This window comes from Mus caroli, unplaced genomic scaffold (genome assembly GCF_978045245.1).
Source record: "Mus caroli unplaced genomic scaffold, Mus_caroli_1 scaffold_10, whole genome shotgun sequence".
NCBI classification, from domain to species: domain Eukaryota; kingdom Metazoa; phylum Chordata; class Mammalia; order Rodentia; family Muridae; genus Mus; species Mus caroli.
The window spans coordinates 85192427-85213114 of record NW_028227265.1 but is presented as its reverse complement, the minus strand read 5'-3'; the positions used below and the strand labels follow the sequence as shown (position 1 = coordinate 85213114).

Sequence of the window (20688 nt, the reverse complement as noted above, 5' to 3'; positions counted from 1 at the left end):
GATTTTATACAGCAACACCGATTGACCACAGCTCAAGTTGCCCCCAACCTGGTGTTGATTCTCCTGCCTCAGCCTCCAGAGCTACTATACATTGTTTAATTTTAATACATACTTTAATATTGTCATGTCATGCTTTTCTGGTATTCATCTTCTTAAAATATATTTTCTTCATTTTCCTCCACTCTTTCAAAGGGACTTTGGAAATGTTTAGGAATTGGACTGCCATAAAATATATGTAGAGCATGAAAATTTAAGTGTTCAATATGAGAACATATGTCTTGTGTAAGTCTCCTTCCCCGTGTTGAAGAAAGTTTTGGGGTTTTGTTCCATTCTGTACAGAGCTGGCTAATACACTTCCCAGAAATCTTACACTGTGGTTCTACGTCTGCTTCTATTATCTCGAGTTTCTGTTTTCACTGATAGTTTCAAAAGAACATATACACCTGTCATCTGCAAATATTTACCTTTTGTTTCGTTTAATTGCCAGAAACACACAGCACAGACATTAAATCGTGCTATGCCAGAAGGAAAGGGTGTGATTTACTATCATTATTACTTTATTTTTACACATCATTGACTATGAAAGTTGATGAGTTAGATTCTATTTCATCTTCATTTTCCGGATAAGACATCCTGGGCATCTAGTCCTGGTTAGGATTCAAGTCTGTGAATCGAGGCCTTCCAGGGTGCAAGTTTCCCTCCACTTGATGCCTCCACGTGTCTCACCGAGTCTCACCACACGGGGGCGCAACGTGCACGCACTGTGAGACCTCCGAGTCCAAGTTGCTGGGCAGTGGACAGCAGGTGTCAGCAGGCGGCAGTGGCCAAGTGCAGAGAGGGTGTCCTACCACTGGGAGGGGCTGGAGCGAGCAGGACTGCCGCGAAGCAACCATAGGATGCAAAGTAGACGCGGGAGGGCCATAAAAAGTGGCGGAGAGGGCGCGAGCAGAACTGGGCACTTGAGGGCTCCGAGCGACAGGACGATGGCCCTGGCTGTGCTGCGGTGAGGCACCCAGGGGACCATGAAGGGCAATGGCAGCGAGCTGCTCAATGCCACTCAGCAGGCTCCAGGCGGCGGGGAGGGAGGGAGACCTCGACCATCGTGGCTGGCCTCAACACTGGCCTTCATCCTCATCTTTACCATCGTGGTGGACATTCTGGGCAACCTGCTGGTCATCCTGTCTGTGTACCGCAACAAGAAGCTCAGGAACTCAGGTAGGGGCTCCAGGCACCTTTCCCAGCGCTAGCCCTGTTGCAGGACACAGAGAAAACTTCAGAAAGTCCGTTTCTGAGAAATGAGACTTTGAATAATTTTCCCTCCTTTCTCTTGACCCTGTCCCTCTATAAGATGCCTTGACAAAGATCATCCAGGAGTCTTCAGTTCTTAGAGATGTAAAACTCTGTTCCCTCCCACAGCATCTCTTTACTCATCTAGATCAACGAACTCATCATCAGTTGTTTGAATTTGCATAAAATCCATTTCCCCAACTTCGCAAAACTAGAAGATGCAGAAGCCGCCAAAACGACAGCGCTTCTGCTTGGCTTTTGTTGTCAGGTGTGGTTTTCGGCTAATAGCACCAAATTGCAAGGCAGTCTGGGAAGATGCTAAGAATGCTGAGGAAGCACCTTTGTTCCTCACGTCAAATCTGCATTTTAGAAGATGAAAACTGTAGCGAGAAATGCATTTGCATAGAATATAGGACTAGAGTTAATTCTGTGTTTGAGTTACACTTGGGGTTCCCTGGAGCAATGAGCTGACCTAGTTACCCTGCGTAAGAGCAGCTTGGTGGGTTCTTCCTAAGCTTTTTTTATGCCTTCAAACAGCATCAAGATTGCTTGGATTTCTGTTCCTGGTTTAGAAGTAAACTTTTGGTCGAAGGGTAGGGGGGAATCCATTTGCTTAAATAAATGGCCCCAAATGATATTTTTGTCCTAAACCAGGTAGTTGGTGAAAACTCAAATTCAGGCAGCACGTGGCCCACCTTTGGCCTAGCTTCTGCAACACTTCAGGCTGTGCAAAGTACAAGAATTAGTTTGAAAATATCTGATAATGTGAATTCAGTTTGGCTTAGAAAACGGGATGACTTCCTTTCACGGATGATCGGCCTAAACTAGAATCCAGTCTTCAGAATTCAATAGCTTGGTGGTTGTTGTTTGTGGAGCATTGGTAAAGCCCTAGGCTTGATCTCCACCACTGTAATAAGTGAATAGTTGGGATAAGTGAATAGTTGGGGGAGCACACCCCTTCTGAGAGCTAGGAGTCTCTTTCCACAGGCTGCACTGGGGACCTGAGCACCCATACAGAAAGTCCTTGGGTGAGCCCAAGGGCTGGGCGTCAGACTCATTCACTTTACAGAGAAGGGTGCAGTGAGGCTCAGTGTCTTCCAGGCTCAGTAGTGGGAGGCTCTAATTCTTGGGGTTCCTGCCTGGAGCTCACCTACCTTGCTCCATTGGTCTCTATAACCTTTACTTGAGAAGTCTGAATCCTATGAGACATTGCCTATAAAAGGCGTTCACGGTCCTGGTGGCTTGGGAAAAGTACCCCGACTGTCCTCCTATTTTGAACATTATTGTCTAAGCAAATTCTTGAGGAGTCCATATACTTCATTCCACTCGCTGTACAGAAGACCCTTGGTGAGTTTTAATTTGCAAAGCTTTAGAGCATCATATTTATATAACTAGACTTCTGGCTCAAACACACCATCATTGAGTTCAAACCATTTGAGGCTTTTTTTTTTTTTTTAAGAATAAATAGTGATTTGGACCATAGCGAGAGCTAGCTGATTCAAGCATACTGTTAGATGCCTATTAAAAGTTTCAGAGGTGCCAAGTGCACACCTTGAATCCCAGTGCTTGGGAATCGAAGGCAGCTGGGTCTCTGTGATTCTGAAGCCAGCCTGGTCTACAGATTGAGTTCCAGGCAAACTAAGTAAATGTTTTAATGATTGAGCAATTTATATATTTGTTCAATTTATTTTGTTGGTTTTAAAAACGGGAAGATGAGAAAAATAGCAACCTGGACGGACGACTCGGTGACTGTTCTTACAGAGGTCCCAAGTTCAGTCCCCAGCATTCAGATGGCAGCTCACATCCATTGGTAACTCCAAGTTCCAGATATCCTACAGACTCTTCTGACATCCACGGGCACCAGGCATGCGCGTGGTACACATACCCACATGGAGGCAAACACTCATACATATAAAAATAAAAACATCCTCTTTTTGAAAAGGGGAAAGTTGGGAAACAGAGGAAAAAGATAAGGTTAGCACACACATCTGACTTTCAAAGCAGTTCTTTCCTTCAGAAGTCTGGTACCATGGCAGAATTATTTCTGCCCTCTTCCTTTTCTCAAGAGACTACGTTTGCCTTTGATGTCTTCAGGAAGAAATCTCTGATATTTTATGACCGGTGGGGCTGGTCAATCATAACAGGCACTGCCTTTAAGCAACCAAGCAGATGTGAAAGGTTGACAGACTGTCTGCTCTGCTCCCGTGCAAATTTTGCTAACGAGAAATGATGCATCTAAAGTGGGTATAAGATTCTCACTGTATACATACCAATCCAGGAAATCAGTTGTGATCCACCCTCACTTTCCACGTCTGTCAGACAGGGATAACACCCACACCCTTGCCCCGCACAAAGCTTTGTTGTAATTGTTGCAAGTATCAAATGAAATGAAAATACTTTGAAAAAGATGGAGAAAGTAATACTAAATAGGCATTTGAACATTATTATTGTTATTATTATTATTATCTTTTTTTTGGCTTGCTAAAAAGCAGAACTGCATTTTTCTCTATGTACATTACACTTAATTAAAACTTTTCCTAATATAATATTCTGCCTGTTCAAAATTCAGTTATCTGTCTATTCAAGCTGTATAGTATATAAACAAAAGATGAACATTAACAATATGTTAGACTTTTAGGTATAGCCTGTTGGGCTTTATAGAAAATTCAAAATTCTATAAAGCTTCCATACTAGGGTCTCAGTGCCCATGATTGTGAGCATCAAGAAGGTTTGCTGCACATCAGGAGAGAGCACACTGTGGCAGACAACATCATGGATAAACTCAATCCAAGCACTCCTGGAAAACTGAGCGAATGTGTGCTTTTGTGGTGCTCGCTGCAGAAGCAGATAGGTGCCCCTGCTCAGATCTGAAAACACTACAGAGCAAAGGCCTGGTTGCTAATTATGACTTGTGTCCTTCTACCGTAGACCCCCATGTTATCATTATTGGTGTTAAATTTGAATGTATAGCAGGGCAAATAAAACATGTGTATTTGAAGGGAATGTTGCTCCTCCCCCAGAGTGACTCTCTAGCCACAGACATAGTTGACAGCATTCTGCACCCTCAATAAACCACCCATCTTACTCCAAGTTCCAAGCCCCCTTGGGAGTCAACAAGAATGAGACAGAGTGGGGAGTGAATTTCATGCCAGGGATAGGTTCATATCTCCAGGAGTCCGCATCCAGAGATCAACCAATTGAGGGTCAAAGACACTGGGCATGTGTGGTTTCCGTAAATACTCCATGAGAGATGTTATATAGCAGTCACAATTTGGTTTTGCTTTAATTTTCTGGGCTGGTCTTGAACTTGTAGGCTTCAGGAATTCCCCGCCCCCCCCCCCCCCACCTCCACAGAGTAGCTGGGATGACAGGTACGTTCCTGGTGTCTTCTCAGTCGGCATCTGCTCTGGGTAGCATAAGTAACATGGAGGTGATTTAAACTGTATGGAAGCTGTGCATCGTTTCTATGCCGCTATCCTGTCACCTGATGTAAGCAACCTGACCATCTGTAGAGTTGGGTACCACAGGGGCCGTGGAACAAATCTGTTGTGGTTACCAAGGGATAGCCGTGCAGGCAGATGAGACTTCTCAATAAATCAAATGCCCCTCTATGAGGATAGTGGTGTTGGGTAACAGAGAAGCATGGGACTTGCTAAAGCCAGTGGCCCAGAGCCTGTGCTTTGAGGCTTATGTTATAGATAACATCTCTTCTGTAGGGAAGATCCATCAGCCTCTTGCCAGGTCTGATGTCATTTGATTTCCCCACGTGTGTCTTTGGTACAGACAGACAGCTTACCTTTAAGTTAGCAGGTGGTCATCTCAGATATACCCCTCTCTGCTGAAAAAAAAATCCCTTAATGCTATCTGCTCTGCCTTTCAAGCAACATTTATGTGTTTTAAAAACCCCTCAAGGCTTCTCTACTTGAGAGAGGGTGAAGCAGCTGACCACACAGAATCACTAAGCTTTCTTCGGTGGGATGCTCTCTGGTAGAGAGACTATGGGTGAGGTTTAGTAACCTGGGCTGGGGGCTCTGATGATGAGCTAAGGGTGTGTATGAGGGATCAATTCATCCAACTTAGCCAACTTGGTTGGTTTTGGTTGGGCCAAAATTTGTTCAGATTTGTTCCACGGCCCCTGTGGTACCCAACTTGGTTGGTTTTGGTTGGGCCAAGGGGAGAGATTAGAATTTTTGTGACTCTTTATCAGGATATATTCATTAGAAAGGAGCAGCCTCTGTCAGTGGCCAGCCTTGCCATTCAGTTATGACACTGTTTAAGAAGAAAACGGCAGAACTGAAGTTTAAGTAGTAGCACATGGCCCTCAGCTGTAACCCATAGATAATGAAAACTAGCACTTTACCCGTTAGAAGAATTCAAATATAAAGAATAATATGTTGTCTCCTGCTCCATCAACTTAGTATGTCTGTATGAGGGTCATAAGACTGGCTTGTCACCTGGGTTACTAGTGATTCAAACATCAATGCCCCGTGAGATCTTTGAAAACAACACTAGACATCAAAATAAAATATACACATACCAGATAATTGGAAGAAAGAGAAATTTATTTAAAGATAACAGACATCTGGGAAAAAATGTTAAATCATTTTATGCTTTCAGAAGTGTTTTTCCCAAAAAAGAATTTTGTGTCTTGCATTTCCTCACTGTGAATGTTATGGTGAGCAGCAATTAGAAGCGAACCAGAGTATTAGTAAAAATATAATAATAATTCATCTTTTGGGATGAATTGAAAGCAGCAGGCTGAGCCAGTTTCTCAGTACATCATTAATCTAAACGAGCGGAAACACTTTACTCTCTTATTGCCGTGACCCGTAATTGGCTTAACAAAAACTGGTGCTCATTGTTGACTGATTATTTCTGCACAGAATCAAATCATTTACTATATGTAATGTATACCTTACCAATGGCAACAATTATATGAATTAGTTTTCCAGTCCAACACTTGGGGAATTTTAAAAACTTTATAGAACAATCTGTGTTAGAAGCATTTCCAAACCTGAGAATATTAGAACAAGAAACTAATAAAACTGCATTTTTTTTTCTGGTCATACTTTTCCCAGAATAGCATATTTGATCTGGTTTCTACTTATTTTCCCATGTAGCAAATCTGGCCTCTAACACTCCATAACTAAATGCATAGCACAGCACGCAGGTTTCAAAGCAGTCTCCCACAGTTCATTTGTCTGCATCACAGTCTCGTCAGGCAGCTGAGAAAATGGAGAGCCCAAAGTCATAGCCCGGGAATCAGGTTTTGTTATTGTAGAACACAGACAACCCAGCAACCGGGCAATGCCAAACAAAACAAAACAAAACAAAGCAACAAAACAAAACAAAACAACCAACAGCAGCAGCAACAACAACAACAAAAACCCAAACCCAAACCCAGGAATTAAAGTCAGGATCCAAGCTGAATTTCATGACTATCTTTGTGTGTAGTGTGCCTCTGGGATGAGGAACACAGGTCCTCTGTCTAGTCAATGCGGCTAATACTAACCTCCCACAGCACAACCTAGGAAGATAAGGTTAGAAGCAGCCTCCCAGTGGACTTACCCACACACCTGTCTATTTACCTATTCACTCATCTATTTACCTGCCATATTTGACTTTACATATAAATAACAGTATACAGTATTTCTATAGAGCACGCAACGATTAGTTCTATTTAGTTTGCTTTTATTTTTTTGACCTTAATTTAAGTATTCTATCCTAAAACAAATAGAAAATACAAAGTAGCAAAAAGTGAAATTCAGGCAGGAATCGAAGGGTTGGGACCTACATGAGTTACTTTCATTTTTGCTCTGAGAAAATGGCGCTTCAAGTTTTTACTTATGTGGGAAGAGTTACTGTGGCTTATGGTCTGTCTCAAAGGGTCCAGTCTCTGATCACAGCGACCCACGTTTTGGGCAGATCATCAGGACAGCGGGATCTTTTTCACTTCTTGGAGAACAGGAACAAAGAAGAGAGTATGTAGGAAGGGTCTCTAGACCATACATCCCTAAGGTCTCGGAACCCGGTGACGTGCTTCTCCTAGCCAATGTTTCCACACCCTCATAGCACATACGTCCTATGGGGACTCGGGCTCATAGGAAGCCTATGCTCCCTGTATATTCTTTGTTGAACATATTGCAGATTCTTAACATCCTTTCTAAAGGGACTTCCATCATCCTTCACCAGGAAACGGGCCCTACGAGCCCCGCTGCTCCGCTGTATCATGATAGTTAAGTTCCCTGTAACAAGTTTCCGTGACTGGTCAATGCTGTGGTTGCCCTCAGTTAACGCTGGGAGCTCCTGGTAGGACTTGAAGGGAAAGGCAGCTCAAGATGATGATGATGATGATGATGATGGTGGTGGTGATGATGATAGTGGTGATGATGATGGTGATGGTGGTGGTGGTGGTGGTGATGGTGATGATGATGGTGGTGGTGATGATGATGATGGTGATGATGATGGTGGTGATGATGGTGGTGATGGTGATGATGATGATGGTGATGATGATGGTGGTGGTGGTGATGGTGATGATGATGGTGGTGGTGATGATGGTGATGATGATGGAAGAGGAGTTAATAAGATTAAGGGCAGGAATGGAGACAGCTACAATAATGCAGAGGTGTTTCACGTGCCAATTCTTTGGTATTATAACATATTATATATCTATTATAATCCCTAAATATGTGTATAAACATGTGCAACCAAATGTTCCAGAATATAAGAGGGTGGAGAGATAGATCCTCAGTTAAGAGTGTGTACCACTCTTGATATATATATATATATATATATATATATATATATATATATATATATGTACATATAATTAAAAGAAAAATACATCTTTTATTAAGAAGTTCCAGAATGTCTAAATGGAATTCTTAACTATATAACTGAAGTATACACTCTAAAAGATTGTTCTATAAATGAAGATTTAAAATCATTTCAAATTGGTTTAAAAAAAAATACCTCAAAAACTCTCCAAAGGATTCTGTATGATCACTTCCTTTTAGTTTAAGAGAAAGAATGGAAGAACATACAATCTGATCAATTTCAGTTCAATTCCATTTTTAAGTTGCAGATTTACACCTACTGATTTGCTGAGTGAGAAGCTTTCTGCATTTCTCAATACTTACCTCTAAATAATGAGATATGAGTCAAAAGGATATAGGCAAACATTGATTTACACAGGCTGGTTGTATTGATTTTTCTTCCTTTCCTACCTGTGTGCAGGTTGTCAGGCTGGCAGAGAGACCCTGCCTTCCAAAACAGAAACACACATGCTCTCTTAGGGTTTCTAGACCATCAAAGATGCAGTCAATGGATGTTTCTTAAAGACATAACGGTACATGCACATAGCTCTGCGTGGGCTTTTCATTTCATCCACTCAGCCCTGTAAAGGCATCTCTTCAACTGGTACCCACGTTTTTCTCACCTCTCAAATAGGTTGGCCAAGCAAGTTGACTCACAAGAGAGGTATGACAGCATAGAAACTTTCAGTGAGGTTTAATAGTATTGCAGACAAGCTTTTACATTTTTAGGCTTGAGATTTCAAGCACTCATTTTCCCCCCAGGGAGATGGACATTGATGACAATCACATTGAAGGGATTGCCCTCTAAGGAAGGGACACAGGGGAGTGCTATTAGTCACGGTTTTCCAGGTAACTTGAGTTGTTAATGCATACAGCTGGGAAGGATGATTACCTGCCTTGATATCCAGCTGAGTGTTGATTGAATTGAATATTCATTGGGATAAATATTCATTGTATTCTCACAGTGCAAGCTAGAATATGATTGGCCGTTAAACTCTTGATACTACCTCAGAGTAAAGGTCTCTGTTCTAAATCTGTGTAAGGCACAGCATGTAGAGGAGAAAGAGATAGCTCAGTGGGTAAGGACACTTACTGCACACTCATGGGAACATGAGTTCAAATCCCCTATTGCTGTCATAAGAGCTCGACAAGGCCACACATGTGGTAACTCAAACACAGGGAAGGAGGTTCAGTCTGTCCAGCCAGCCTAGCTGACACAGTGATGTACAGGACTAGTGAGAGACCCTGTCTCAAGGGACTAAGATAGGGGAGTGACAGAGGACTCAATGTCCTCCTGTGGCTTCTGCACACAAGAAAAAAAGGACACACATGTGCACACATCTCACAAATATACCACACGGCAATGAATACGAAGAATTATAGGACCCAAATATAGCTGTCTCTTGTGAGACGATGCCGGGGCCTAGCAAACACAGGAGTGGATGTTCACAGTCAGCTATTGGATGTATCACAGGGCTCCCAATGGAGAAGCTAGAGAAAGTACCCAAGGAGCTAAAGGGATCTGCAACCCTATTGTTGGAACAACATGATGTACTAACCAGAACCCTGGAGCTCTTGTCTCTAGCTGCATATGTATCGAAAGATGGCCTAGTCGGCCATCACTGGAAAGAGAGGCCCATTGGACTTGCAAACTTTATATGCCCCAATATAGGGGAATGCCAGGGCCAAAAGAATGGGAATGGGTGGGTAGGGAAGTGGGGGGCGCTATGGGGGACTTTTGGGATAGTATTGGAAATGTAATTGAGGAAAATATGTAATAAAAATATTTAAAAAAAAAAAAAAAGAATTATAGAACATCTTATGTTCTTTTTTTTTAAAAGATTTATTTATTTATTTTATGTATCTGAGTACACTGTCACTGTCTTCAGACACACCAAAAGAGGGCATTGGATCTCATTAGAGATGGTTGTGAGCCACCATGTGGTTGCTGGGAATTGAACTCAGGACCTCTGGAAGACGAGTCAGTGCTCTTAACCAGTAAGCCATCTCTCCAGCCCACATCCTTAAATTCTTTTAAAAAAAAAAATGACACCTACTTTCAAAGACATGCTTTTCTAGCAAGTACCCTAAAGGTTTGTCCACTTTATTTTCATATAAAAGTAAGACATAAATTTGAAATTGAAATTATTATATTATTTGTGATTTTAAGTGAATGAAGTTATGCACAGGACAGTGCCTTAGACATGGGTGGGACAGGTTGATCAAAGGGGCCCAAGTGTCAGAGAGCCGAAAGAAGGTCTGATCTGCTAGCTCAAAGTGGGTGATCACAGATAGAGATTGTATGCTGTGTATCGCCAAATACTGGAAAAAAGGCTTTGGGAAGTTTTCCTCACAGGGCAATGACACATCTTTGGGAAGATGGAGAGAGATGCACTGTGTGTAATGTGAATTCCATTCCTCACAAGCTGTCTCTCCAGTTTGCCTAGATTTTGTTTTTATGCAGCCATTAAAACTATTTTATCTAATAGATAAGAACAAAGCATGCACTAAAAAGCTATATGAATCACAACATGTTAACATAGCAGAAAAACTTTCTGGCCCAAAGAGACCAGAAGAAAGTGTTGACGCTTGGGACTGGAGTTACAGGTCCTCTGCAAGAGCAGAAAGCATTTTTGCCTCTGAGCCATCCATCTCTGCAGTCTCTTAAAACTCCCTTCTATGGGAACCTTACTTCATACTGTTTTATTGCTAGTTTTTATCTTCCGTGCCCTAGCCTTGATTTAAATTTAATATGTAAATCGGCAACATGGTTTTCTTGCTGTAAATCATGAGGGTGATGATGTTTTGGATTTAGCAATTTAGAGCTATCATTTAGTACAGTTAATTTGCTTAATTAACCTGGGCTTTTCCCAGATTCAAGATTGGGGGGGGGAGTAGATACGGAAGCAAAGACCACCACCTCTAATGGAGTCAATGTTGATTCTTTTAATCTTTGTTAATGTGGTTGACATATTACCTGTTTGTTTCAACCTAATTCTTGGATGTGGATAGAATAGTGCAGCTGTCAGTCATTTGTTACCCTCTGAAGGAAGACAGGCTGTAACATAATGTCAATATTTTATATTTCGTCTAAATTGTCTTTCTGAGACAAATGTAGCCAAATGAAGAAATCACACAGGAGGTTTGGGGGGATTTAACAACTACTGAGATCCTGACTGTACCAGAAGGGCGTGTGCTTTGTTTTATTTTAAAGGAATTGAATGTTTCTCAGTCAGTTTTGATGTATGTGTGTTGTATTCATATGGCAAGTGAGACACTTTCCAACTTTCTTTAAGTCAGCAGATAGAGTGTCAGATGGGAAGCTGGAGACAAGGAGCGGGGACTGAAGATCTGGAAGAGAAGTAACGCCAGGGAGACACGAGGGTACCGAAATTCTCAGATGCATACAGTGTAGGATACAAACGAGGTATTACACGAAGGCTATAATGTGGAAAGTGTGCACAAACACTGTGTTCCAAGGACAGGGTAGCCTGTAAGCAGTGTGTTAGGCAACAATGGGAGAGGCGGAGGAACGGATAGGCAAGAGGGTCACTGAGTGCTAAAAAAAAAAAAAAAAAAAAAAAAAAAAAAAAAAAAAAGGTTCACACAGTGTGGAGAATGGGTAGCGTCCCGATATCGGTAGAAAGTGGGTTACAAACGCCCTGAAAGGAAGGAGACCGTGCCGGGGCCAGCTTTGCTTGAGTATTTGAGTGAAAAGGCCAGCTGGCAGCGGGAGGAAGAGCGTTTAAGAAAGTGGAGGTATGTCCATTACTGAGGGATGATGGGAGGAGTCTCATCAGACCTTGGTTTCAGACATGACAAGGACTTTCTGCAAAACAACACACGTGGTTCCCATCAGGGGAGCAGAACTGAGAACTGAGTATTCACCCAAGGCAAAGTGCATTTCATTACATTCTCTCAGTCCTCACCAGTGCGACTATCACCTTGGTCTACGACAGGGCAAGGCGCTGGATGCTCTCGGAAACCGACTTAACAGAGATAAGACGAGCAACCGCCAAGGCTAGGATGTGAATCCAGACAGAAACTCTTTTCTATACTTGGCATGCAGATTGCTTCTAGTCTCTGAAAAGATACATTTCTAAAGCCACCAGACCTTTTAAAATCGGGAATGTCAGATACTGCCCCCTGGGATTTGAAACACACACACACACACACACCACGGAAAAAAAACTGCTTTGAATGTCCCCTTGCTCAGCCAAAGAATATCCTCCCCCACCCCCATCCCCACCTCCACCCAGTAGCCTAGCAGTTTCCTCTTGTCAGACCATTAACATCTATCCACATTGAATTGGCTGTAAACAATACATTTAAAACAAGTCCTTCATGAAACCTAGCCTCTTGGATCTGAATCTATGAATTTGCTGAAGTTCAGTTGCTTACCAAAAAAAAAAAAAAAAAAAAAAAAATCTATATGAGCAGTCATCAGTGGGTCTACAGTCTTGCTTTCTACACAGTTAAAATCCAAGGCAGAAAAAGGAAAAAAAAACCCAAAATACAAAAAAAACAAAAAAACCAACAACCCGAATTGGCCCAATGATAAAAACAGAACCTTGGTAGATAAATGCAGGAGAATAATTGATTCTTACTATGTAGATGTCACTTAGAGACTTGGAGTACGCTCCTCCAGAAAACCTCTCTTGAGCACCTACTGTGTGCTGAGCTCCGTGTTCCTAAGAACCACAGGCAGAGTCCTGGATTACACTGTTTTCGAGGGCCCCAGGTTCTGTTTGAGTGTGCATGCTTGTGTGTTGCTTGCTCCAGGGAGCGTAGCCACATGCAGAGAGGGTGAAAGGAGCAGAGATCGATGCCAAGAAACATTTAGACCATCTCCTTCTCCCTACAAAGCTTGATTAGCTTATGTGAGCGATTAAGTTTCTCATTTTCTCCCAGGAAGCCAGTAGCTTCCTTAGAGAACCACCTGAGGTTATCACAGAGCTGCAGGGCTGTCTTAAGTTCTTGCACATTGTCATAGCTGAATGGCAAGGCTGGTGGCCCAATGAGGCTGTTCCTCTCTATTCTTATGAGAGAGTCGCTAATCTTAATCTCTCCCCTTGGCCCAACCAAAACCAGCCAAGTTGGTTAAATTAGGTTAACTACCAAGGTTCTGTTTTTATCATTGGGCCAATTCGGGTTGTTGGTTTTTTGTTTTTTGGTTTTTTTTTTTTTTTTCCTTTTTCTGCCTTGGATTTTAACTGTGTAGAAAGCAAGACTGTAGACCCACTGATGACTGCTCATAATCCCTCATACACACCCTTAGCTCCTCATCAGAGTCCCAACAAGTCCTACTAAACTTTATGGACAATTTCTCTACCAGAGAGCATCCCACCAAAGAAAGCTTGAGTGATCCTGTGTGGTCAGCTGCTTCATCCTCTCTCAAGTAGGGAAGCCTTTTGGGATTTTTAAAACACATAAATGTTGCTTGAAAGGCAGAGTGATAGCACTAAAGGGTCTTTTTTTTTCTTTCAGCAGAGCGGGGTATATCTGAGATGGCAGCCTGCTAACTTACGATAAGTTGACTGTCTTTACCAAGGACACACATGGGGAAATCAAATGACATCAGACCTGGCAAGAGGCTGACAGATCTTTCCTATTAAAGAGGTGTTATATAAACTTAAGTCAGAGAGTTGATCTGTCATGGTTAAGCTGAGTCTTGACAGGGGTTCTTTAAGCAACATAAGGCAAGGGAGAGAGTTAGCAAGGATGGGAACTCAGGGAAAGTCTGGGCTTAGCTTAATCTACAACTCGAAGCCTCTGTGTATAAATCCATCCACAGCATTGACCATGCTTGTAATGTGGCTTTTGTCTCTGTGTATCGACCGTTGGTCATTGAGGGCAGTCTCTGGAGAACCAAACCACTGTGAACCTACCGGGAGCTTGTGGGTCTCAGATATTTCAGAGAGAAACGGGGTCTCTTGCCAAAGAGGATCTGAGGCGGGCATTAGTAGCAACCCTGGTAAGGCTTATCCAGTAAGGAGACTAAGCAGACATGAAGACAGAGTTTACGGCCGCGCTTCTGCAGACAGCATTTTGAAGAGAGCACACTGGAGAAAGTCCATTCTCTTCACATTACAGCAATGTACAGATTGTCGTTGTGGAAGGGTTAATGTGGCAACGTTAAGGACAGAAACCTAAAGTCAAGGCCACAATGTCTGTGTCAGCATGGTGACTTCACCACGTGATGCAGAAGTAGCTATCCAAAGGCAAGCCAGAATGAGGTTTGCATGAGACAGACTTCTTTTAAGCAACGAAGTGCCTAATATAGCCATAAAAGTCTGGTCCATGACAGGACATTCTTAAAGTCTCGCCCGGCTAACTTCATGGTGGAGCTACATCAGTGTCTAACAAATCTTTTCAAGCATGAGAAGTACAGTGGCTGTCTCACTCTTCTCTTCTGTGTCAAGTAAAAGAACATCTTTTGTGAGCAATGCTGATTCAAATCTTATGGGGAAGAGAATTCTGGGAGCACTGTTTGAATTTGCCTCAAGTGACTCAACACACCATCAAAGCAGTAGATCCCCTTACGGTACCTTGACAAGTGGATATTTATTTTAGTCAAAAAGTAACTTCCTAATAAAGAAGGTACCAAAAATGACGCCTGACAAAATGTCACTGTTCTTCTGAAAACTGGAGCGCAGCAAAGCTTTCCTAAGACAGCCGTGTTCTTATTCATCTCTACATGAGTTTTATTATTTTCCCTCTGAGTCACAGTCTTCACTTATACACTACAGTTTACTGAAATGCAAGCTTCACTTCCCCCACAGACTGGATGGCAGGCTGATATCATAAGGGAAGAGAAAACAATGGCTAGTAGCATGACAACATGGTAAACAAGAAATATCCATAATTATTTTAGTGCTCATCTCTGCGGTTGGTCACATGATCCTTATGAATAGTTCTACATACTATCCATTCCCCATTTTCTCTTCCCTCCACACATCATGGTTCCTTACCTGTTTGGGTGGCTCATATATTTATTTCTAAATCTCTGGGAAATTGATATTTCTACCTGATTTGGGCTATCTTAGCTTTCCATTGGATTTATTTACAGGATCTGGGAGTGCTAAAACTTCCTAGGACTTTCTTGCCCTTAAGGTATAGTTTACGAGTCTTATTGTATAATAACAACCTGCCTTCCCTCTCAATCACTAAGACCGATTACAGTAATAGTACCCCCCACACACACACATATACATTGATTCATTGAAATGAAGAACCCAAGGTATATCAGTGACAGTCTCTACTTCCAGTTTAGTGACACCATGGCTCACCAGCTGGTAGAAGACTTTCTTCTTCAGAACTAAGATTTAGTCTATCAAGGATCTCTGGGCTTTTGACATTGCAGCATGATGTCAATTCATCTGCAATGTCACTGTGATCTATTCAGGTGTTGGGCTAGATTCATAGCTTGGGATCCATATGGTCTGGGGCCTGAAGATTGATGACTTGCAAAACCAAAGAAACCTAAAGTTGGTAAGGAGTCTCTAGTGTGGATGCAAAAGGAAAGATGGAAACATCCACCCCTGACTTTATGACCAGTGAATCTTTGATATGAGCTTAATGGTACTATAACACAGGAATCCCAGCCTGGGAGATGGAACCATGGGATGATGCAGTTGGCTTTAAAACGAACCTTCAAAATCAATATTCTGGGATGCGAAACATAATAGGTTCAGTGGATTCCAGGAGCATGGCCCCGTTATTGTAGAATAAATCCCTTAGTTTGAATCATGCCATGAGAAACTCCATCCTGGTGGACAATGCATTCTATAAAGAAGCGCCATTCACTTTATTCGCAGTCAGAACAAAGTCTCCTCTACCCCTGCAATCCCAGGATTAACAAGGGAAGGGGACTCAAGACTGGGCGCAGATAGGTGGGGGAAGGAGGGGTATTTCTGGCTCTGCTCGGCAGATTTGCCTTCTCCAAAGGCAGATGTTTGCATGCTTGTCGGTACACCTGCGTTTCCTCCATTTCTAGGCGGTATCACAGACAGTGTGTGTCTGTTCCTCGTGCCCACGATGTAAGAAACACATGAAAAGTTTCCAGAAAACTTGCCGTAAAATCGAATTCTTTGTGTGACTGTTTGTGGTACATGCAAGCATATGTTTTTGCATGTTTACATATGTTTATGCATATGTATGTGTGTGTACATGTATGTATGCATGTATGTATAACACATGTGTGCATACGTGTGTGTAGGCCACAGGTAAGCACTGGATATGCTATAACTACTCTCTCTACCTTAGTTTTTGAGTCACAGTCTTCCAGTGAGCACAGAGCTCACTGATTGGTGTCTGGCTCACCAGTGAACTCTGGGAGTCTGTACCACTCACAGAACTGGGTCTGTGTGTGCGCGTGTAGCCACGCCTGGCATTCTTCTTGGGTGTGTGTGGTGGGGTATTAGCGCAGATCCTTCTGTTTCTGCAGCAGTCACCTTACTTAATGTTCCAGCTCCCCGGATTCTTTAAAAGTCGGTCCTTTAAAAGCTGCTCATAGAGATGCAGCTAAAGGGTTAACAGCAAATTATTTTTCTCCACAGACAATTTCAAATTGCAAGCGAAATGCCTAGATCCCGGAGTCAGTGCAATGTATCCCAAAAACATTTAATAGTTTAAAATTATTTGATATGTATGGTGCACACTGAAGTAGCATCAGAAAAGTGCTTTTTAACCCAGAATGTCGTGTGGTAAAATGGCTTGGTGTAGATTTACTTTTAAAGAGCTTAAAATTCAAACCACAAATGCTGTCAAAGGTTGGTTGGATTTGTGTGTGTGTGTGTGTGTGTGTGTGTGTGTGTGTGTGTGTGGCTTTGATCCTTTTTGTCATTTACAACAATTATGCCTTATTACTATTCAACTAAGTGAGTTAATTAAATCATTAGTTAAATTTTTTGAATTAATTTTCAATCAATGTTTGGGAAATACAAATGTTTGGGGGAAAAATAAGCCAGAGAGTCTATGTAGATGTGTTTATCTGGTGGCTTTGTCTCCTCTCACTGCGATGTTTGTGTGTGTTTTGTTTAGAGGATTCAGGGAAGGAGCTTCCTTCCTCCCTCCCTTCCTCCTTCTTTCCTTCCTTCCTTCCTTCCTTCCTTCCTTCCTTCCTTCCTTCCTTCCTCCCTCCCTCTTTCCTTCCTCCCTCCCTCCCTGCCTCTCTCCCTCCTTCCTTCCTTCTTTCCTTCCTTCTCTTTCTTCTTCTTCTTCTTCTTCTTCTTCTTCTTCTTCTTCTTCTTCTTCTTCTTCTTCTTCTTCTTCTTCTTCTTCTTCTTCTTCTTCTTTCTCTCTCTCTCTCTCTCTCTCTCTCTCTCTCTCTCTCTCTCTCTCTCTCTCTCTCTTCCTTTAAGAACACTACTAGGTAAGTCTGCTATATTATTTAGTCACAATTACTGACATTTTAAGGACATTTCTTCTTCTGGGGGGGTTGGTTTTGGTATGTTTCTGTATTTGCACGTATGTTCAGGGTACACGTGTGTGTGTGTGTGTGTGTGTGTGTGTGTGTGTGTGTTCATTTTTATGGAGGACAAAGATGGATCCTGAGTGTCTCCTTCCAATGTGTCCTCTTTAGTGTTTGAAGCAAGGCTTCTCCTGGTCCAGGAGCTATTGTATGTGCTGAACGAATGGATGGTCAGTGTGCTCCAGGGGTTTACCTACCTCTGTCTTTCTGTTACATTGATTGTGGGTGTGTGCTACCATGCCTCACTTTTCACATAGGGTCCTTATGCTTGTGTGTCAAGCATTTTACCAAGGAGCCATTATGCTAGCCTATGAGGTGGTGTATTCTAGTCTCAACTCTGTGCCATTCCACATAGGTTAATAACCTATCCACTTTTACAGAAGACATCAAACTTGCTCTGGATTCTGTTACGGTTCTTCTTTCCTGTCTGTTCCTTCACAGTACCCCAGAATCCTTTATATTCGTCTGGTAAGTTCTTATCAAATGGAATGTATTGTAACCTATTTAAAATTCAAAGCAGGGTGAATAAAACAATTCTGACATCTTCAAAGAGGCCATTGCTTATCTCCGGTTGGGCAAATAAGAAAAGGCTGTGGACATGTCTGCTTTGGATGGGTTTTGAAAAAAATTAATCAAAATTTCAAAACTGGGTTGAGGAGCCATTTAAAACAGAAGGGATATTAGAAAATGAAGCCTTTAAAAATTCACAAAACGAAAGAGCATAGCAGTAGAATAGCTCATAAATTCAGCTGGAGTCCTTTTTCTATACATTTCTATACATGTCCAGTTATGACGTTAGTACAGATGACATTAGTAGACTTATTGTGAATATGTGGGATTTAATGCTCTGATCTTAAGTTATTCATAAATACAAGAGAATTCCTATCTCTCCTTCTGCAGGAAATGACCGGGTTTTATATGAGTTGCAGACAGGGCACAGTGCTTGACATACACTACCTCACCTAAGACTCACTTGACTCTAGGAGGGAGATACTCTATCAAGCACCTCTGTAACACAGAAGTGGGAATAGAAACTGGTCAAAGTGAAATAACTTGGTCTAGTTCCATAGCCAGGGAGGGGCGATACCAGCATTCGAATCCAGAAACTGATGGTGAAAGGTGTAATCGCCTCCAACCTCAGAAGCTAGAGGGCCTTTGGGAGAACTAAAGAGATCAAAGACCTTGGTTTTAAGGATGCCCTTTGAGGCTGACTTGAGAGACCGGACGATGTCCGACTTCTCAGGTGCCATCCCAAGCAAAGGAAGCCACGAAAGTGTGATGATCCTGAGACTTGTTAAAAGAAGGGGGAACTAATCAGAAATTCAATATTTTGAGAAATGGGATGTTCTGGAGACATGGAAATTCATAAAAAGGACTTCACTCAACAAGGACAGTGTTTGTACTTCTTGGGGGCATATATTAAATTTATCATCTGGCAATATTGGATCACAAAAGTTGTAGAAATAGTCTGTTCTCTCTCTCTCTCTCTCTCTCTCTCTCTCTCTCTCTCTCTCTCTCTCTCTCTCTCTCGTACGCTTGAATTGTCTCTCTGCCTCTTTCTCTCCACCTCTTTCTCCCTACCCCTTCCTTCTTCCCTTCCTTTAGCATATGGAAGTATGTATGCTATATGAACATATATATTTGCATGCCTGTATAGGTGTATGCACATGTATGCTCAAGGGTTTGAGGCTGGGGCTTGATAGCTGGTGTCTTCTTCAGTCATGGTACACTCTACACTGTCTCATTGAGACAGACTCTCTCAATTGAACCCAGGAGCTTGCCACTACTCTTATCTGGCTAGCTTGCTTGCTCTGGGCTCCCCATGTCTACACCTCACTTGTTCTAGGACTATAGGCAGGCATCCAAGCCCATGGGGCTTTTAGATGGGTGCAGAGAATCCAACCACCCTTCCTCTCAATCTTGCATGGCAAGTTGCACTGGCTATCTTCCCAAAGCCCCTTTCTTTAGCGCATGTTCAATGATGCACTGCATATTATTCCAGTGGTAATTTGTGTTTTCTGCATCTTTCTTTCTCAGGGAATATATTTGTGGTGAGTTTAGCTGTGGCAGACCTCGTGGTGGCTATTTACCCTTATCCCTTGGTGCTGACATCTATCCTTAACAATGGATGGAATCTGGGATATCTGCACTGTCAAATCAGCGCATTTCTAATGGGCTTGAGTGTCATCGGCTCAATATTCAACATCACAGGGATCGCTATGAACCGTTACTGCTACATTTGCCACAGCCTCAAGTACGACAAAATATACAGTAACAAGAACTCGCTCTGCTACGTGTTCCTGATATGGATGCTGACACTCATTGCCATCATGCCCAACCTGCAAACCGGAACTCTCCAGTACGATCCCCGGATCTACTCCTGTACCTTCACCCAGTCTGTCAGCTCGGCGTACACGATAGCTGTGGTGGTTTTCCATTTCATCGTGCCTATGATTATTGTCATCTTCTGCTACTTAAGGATATGGGTCCTGGTCCTTCAGGTCAGACGGAGGGTGAAACCGGACAACAAGCCCAAACTGAAGCCCCAGGACTTCAGGAACTTTCTCACCATGTTCGTAGTTTTTGTACTTTTTGCCATTTGCTGGGCCCCACTCAACCTCATAGGTCTTATTGTGGCCTCGGACCCTGCCACCATGGTCCCCAGGATCCCAGAGTGGCTGTTCGTGGCTAGTTACTACCTGGCGTACTTCAACAGCTGCCTCAATGCAATTATATACGGACTACTGAATCAGAATTTCAGAAAAGAATACAAAAAGATTATTGTCTCGTTGTGCACAGCCAAGATGTTCTTTGTGGACAGTTCAAATGACGAAGCAGATAAGATTAAATGTAAGCCCTCTCCACTAATACCCAATAATAACTTAAAGGTGGACTCTGTTTGAAAAGCCAGTGGTGCTAGCAGATTATCCACACTGGTTGGGGTCTTACTGCTCTCCTTGTTTGCTTTCTTTTGTCTAGAAACCAGTCTATCCAACTTGAAACTCTTCAGGGTTGCCGCCATATTGTTGGAAAGGATCTCCTGTCTGCCCCATAATCAGATTGCTAGTATCAAGGGGAATGCTGAACAGGCACACCGTATGTTAAATGAACAAC

The 20688-nt window shown here is 42.5% G+C and overlaps 1 protein-coding gene across 1 annotated transcript; it reads left to right on the top strand.

Moving 5' to 3' along the window:
- The first annotated feature begins 1022 nt into the window (after positions 1-1022).
- Positions 1023-20477, top strand: Mtnr1a (melatonin receptor 1A). Its single transcript, XM_021170942.3, has 2 exons — positions 1023-1215; positions 19612-20477. Exons 1-2 carry the CDS (start codon positions 1023-1025, stop codon positions 20475-20477), a joined length of 1059 nt encoding a protein of 352 aa, XP_021026601.1.
- The last annotated feature ends 211 nt before the right edge of the window (positions 20478-20688 follow it).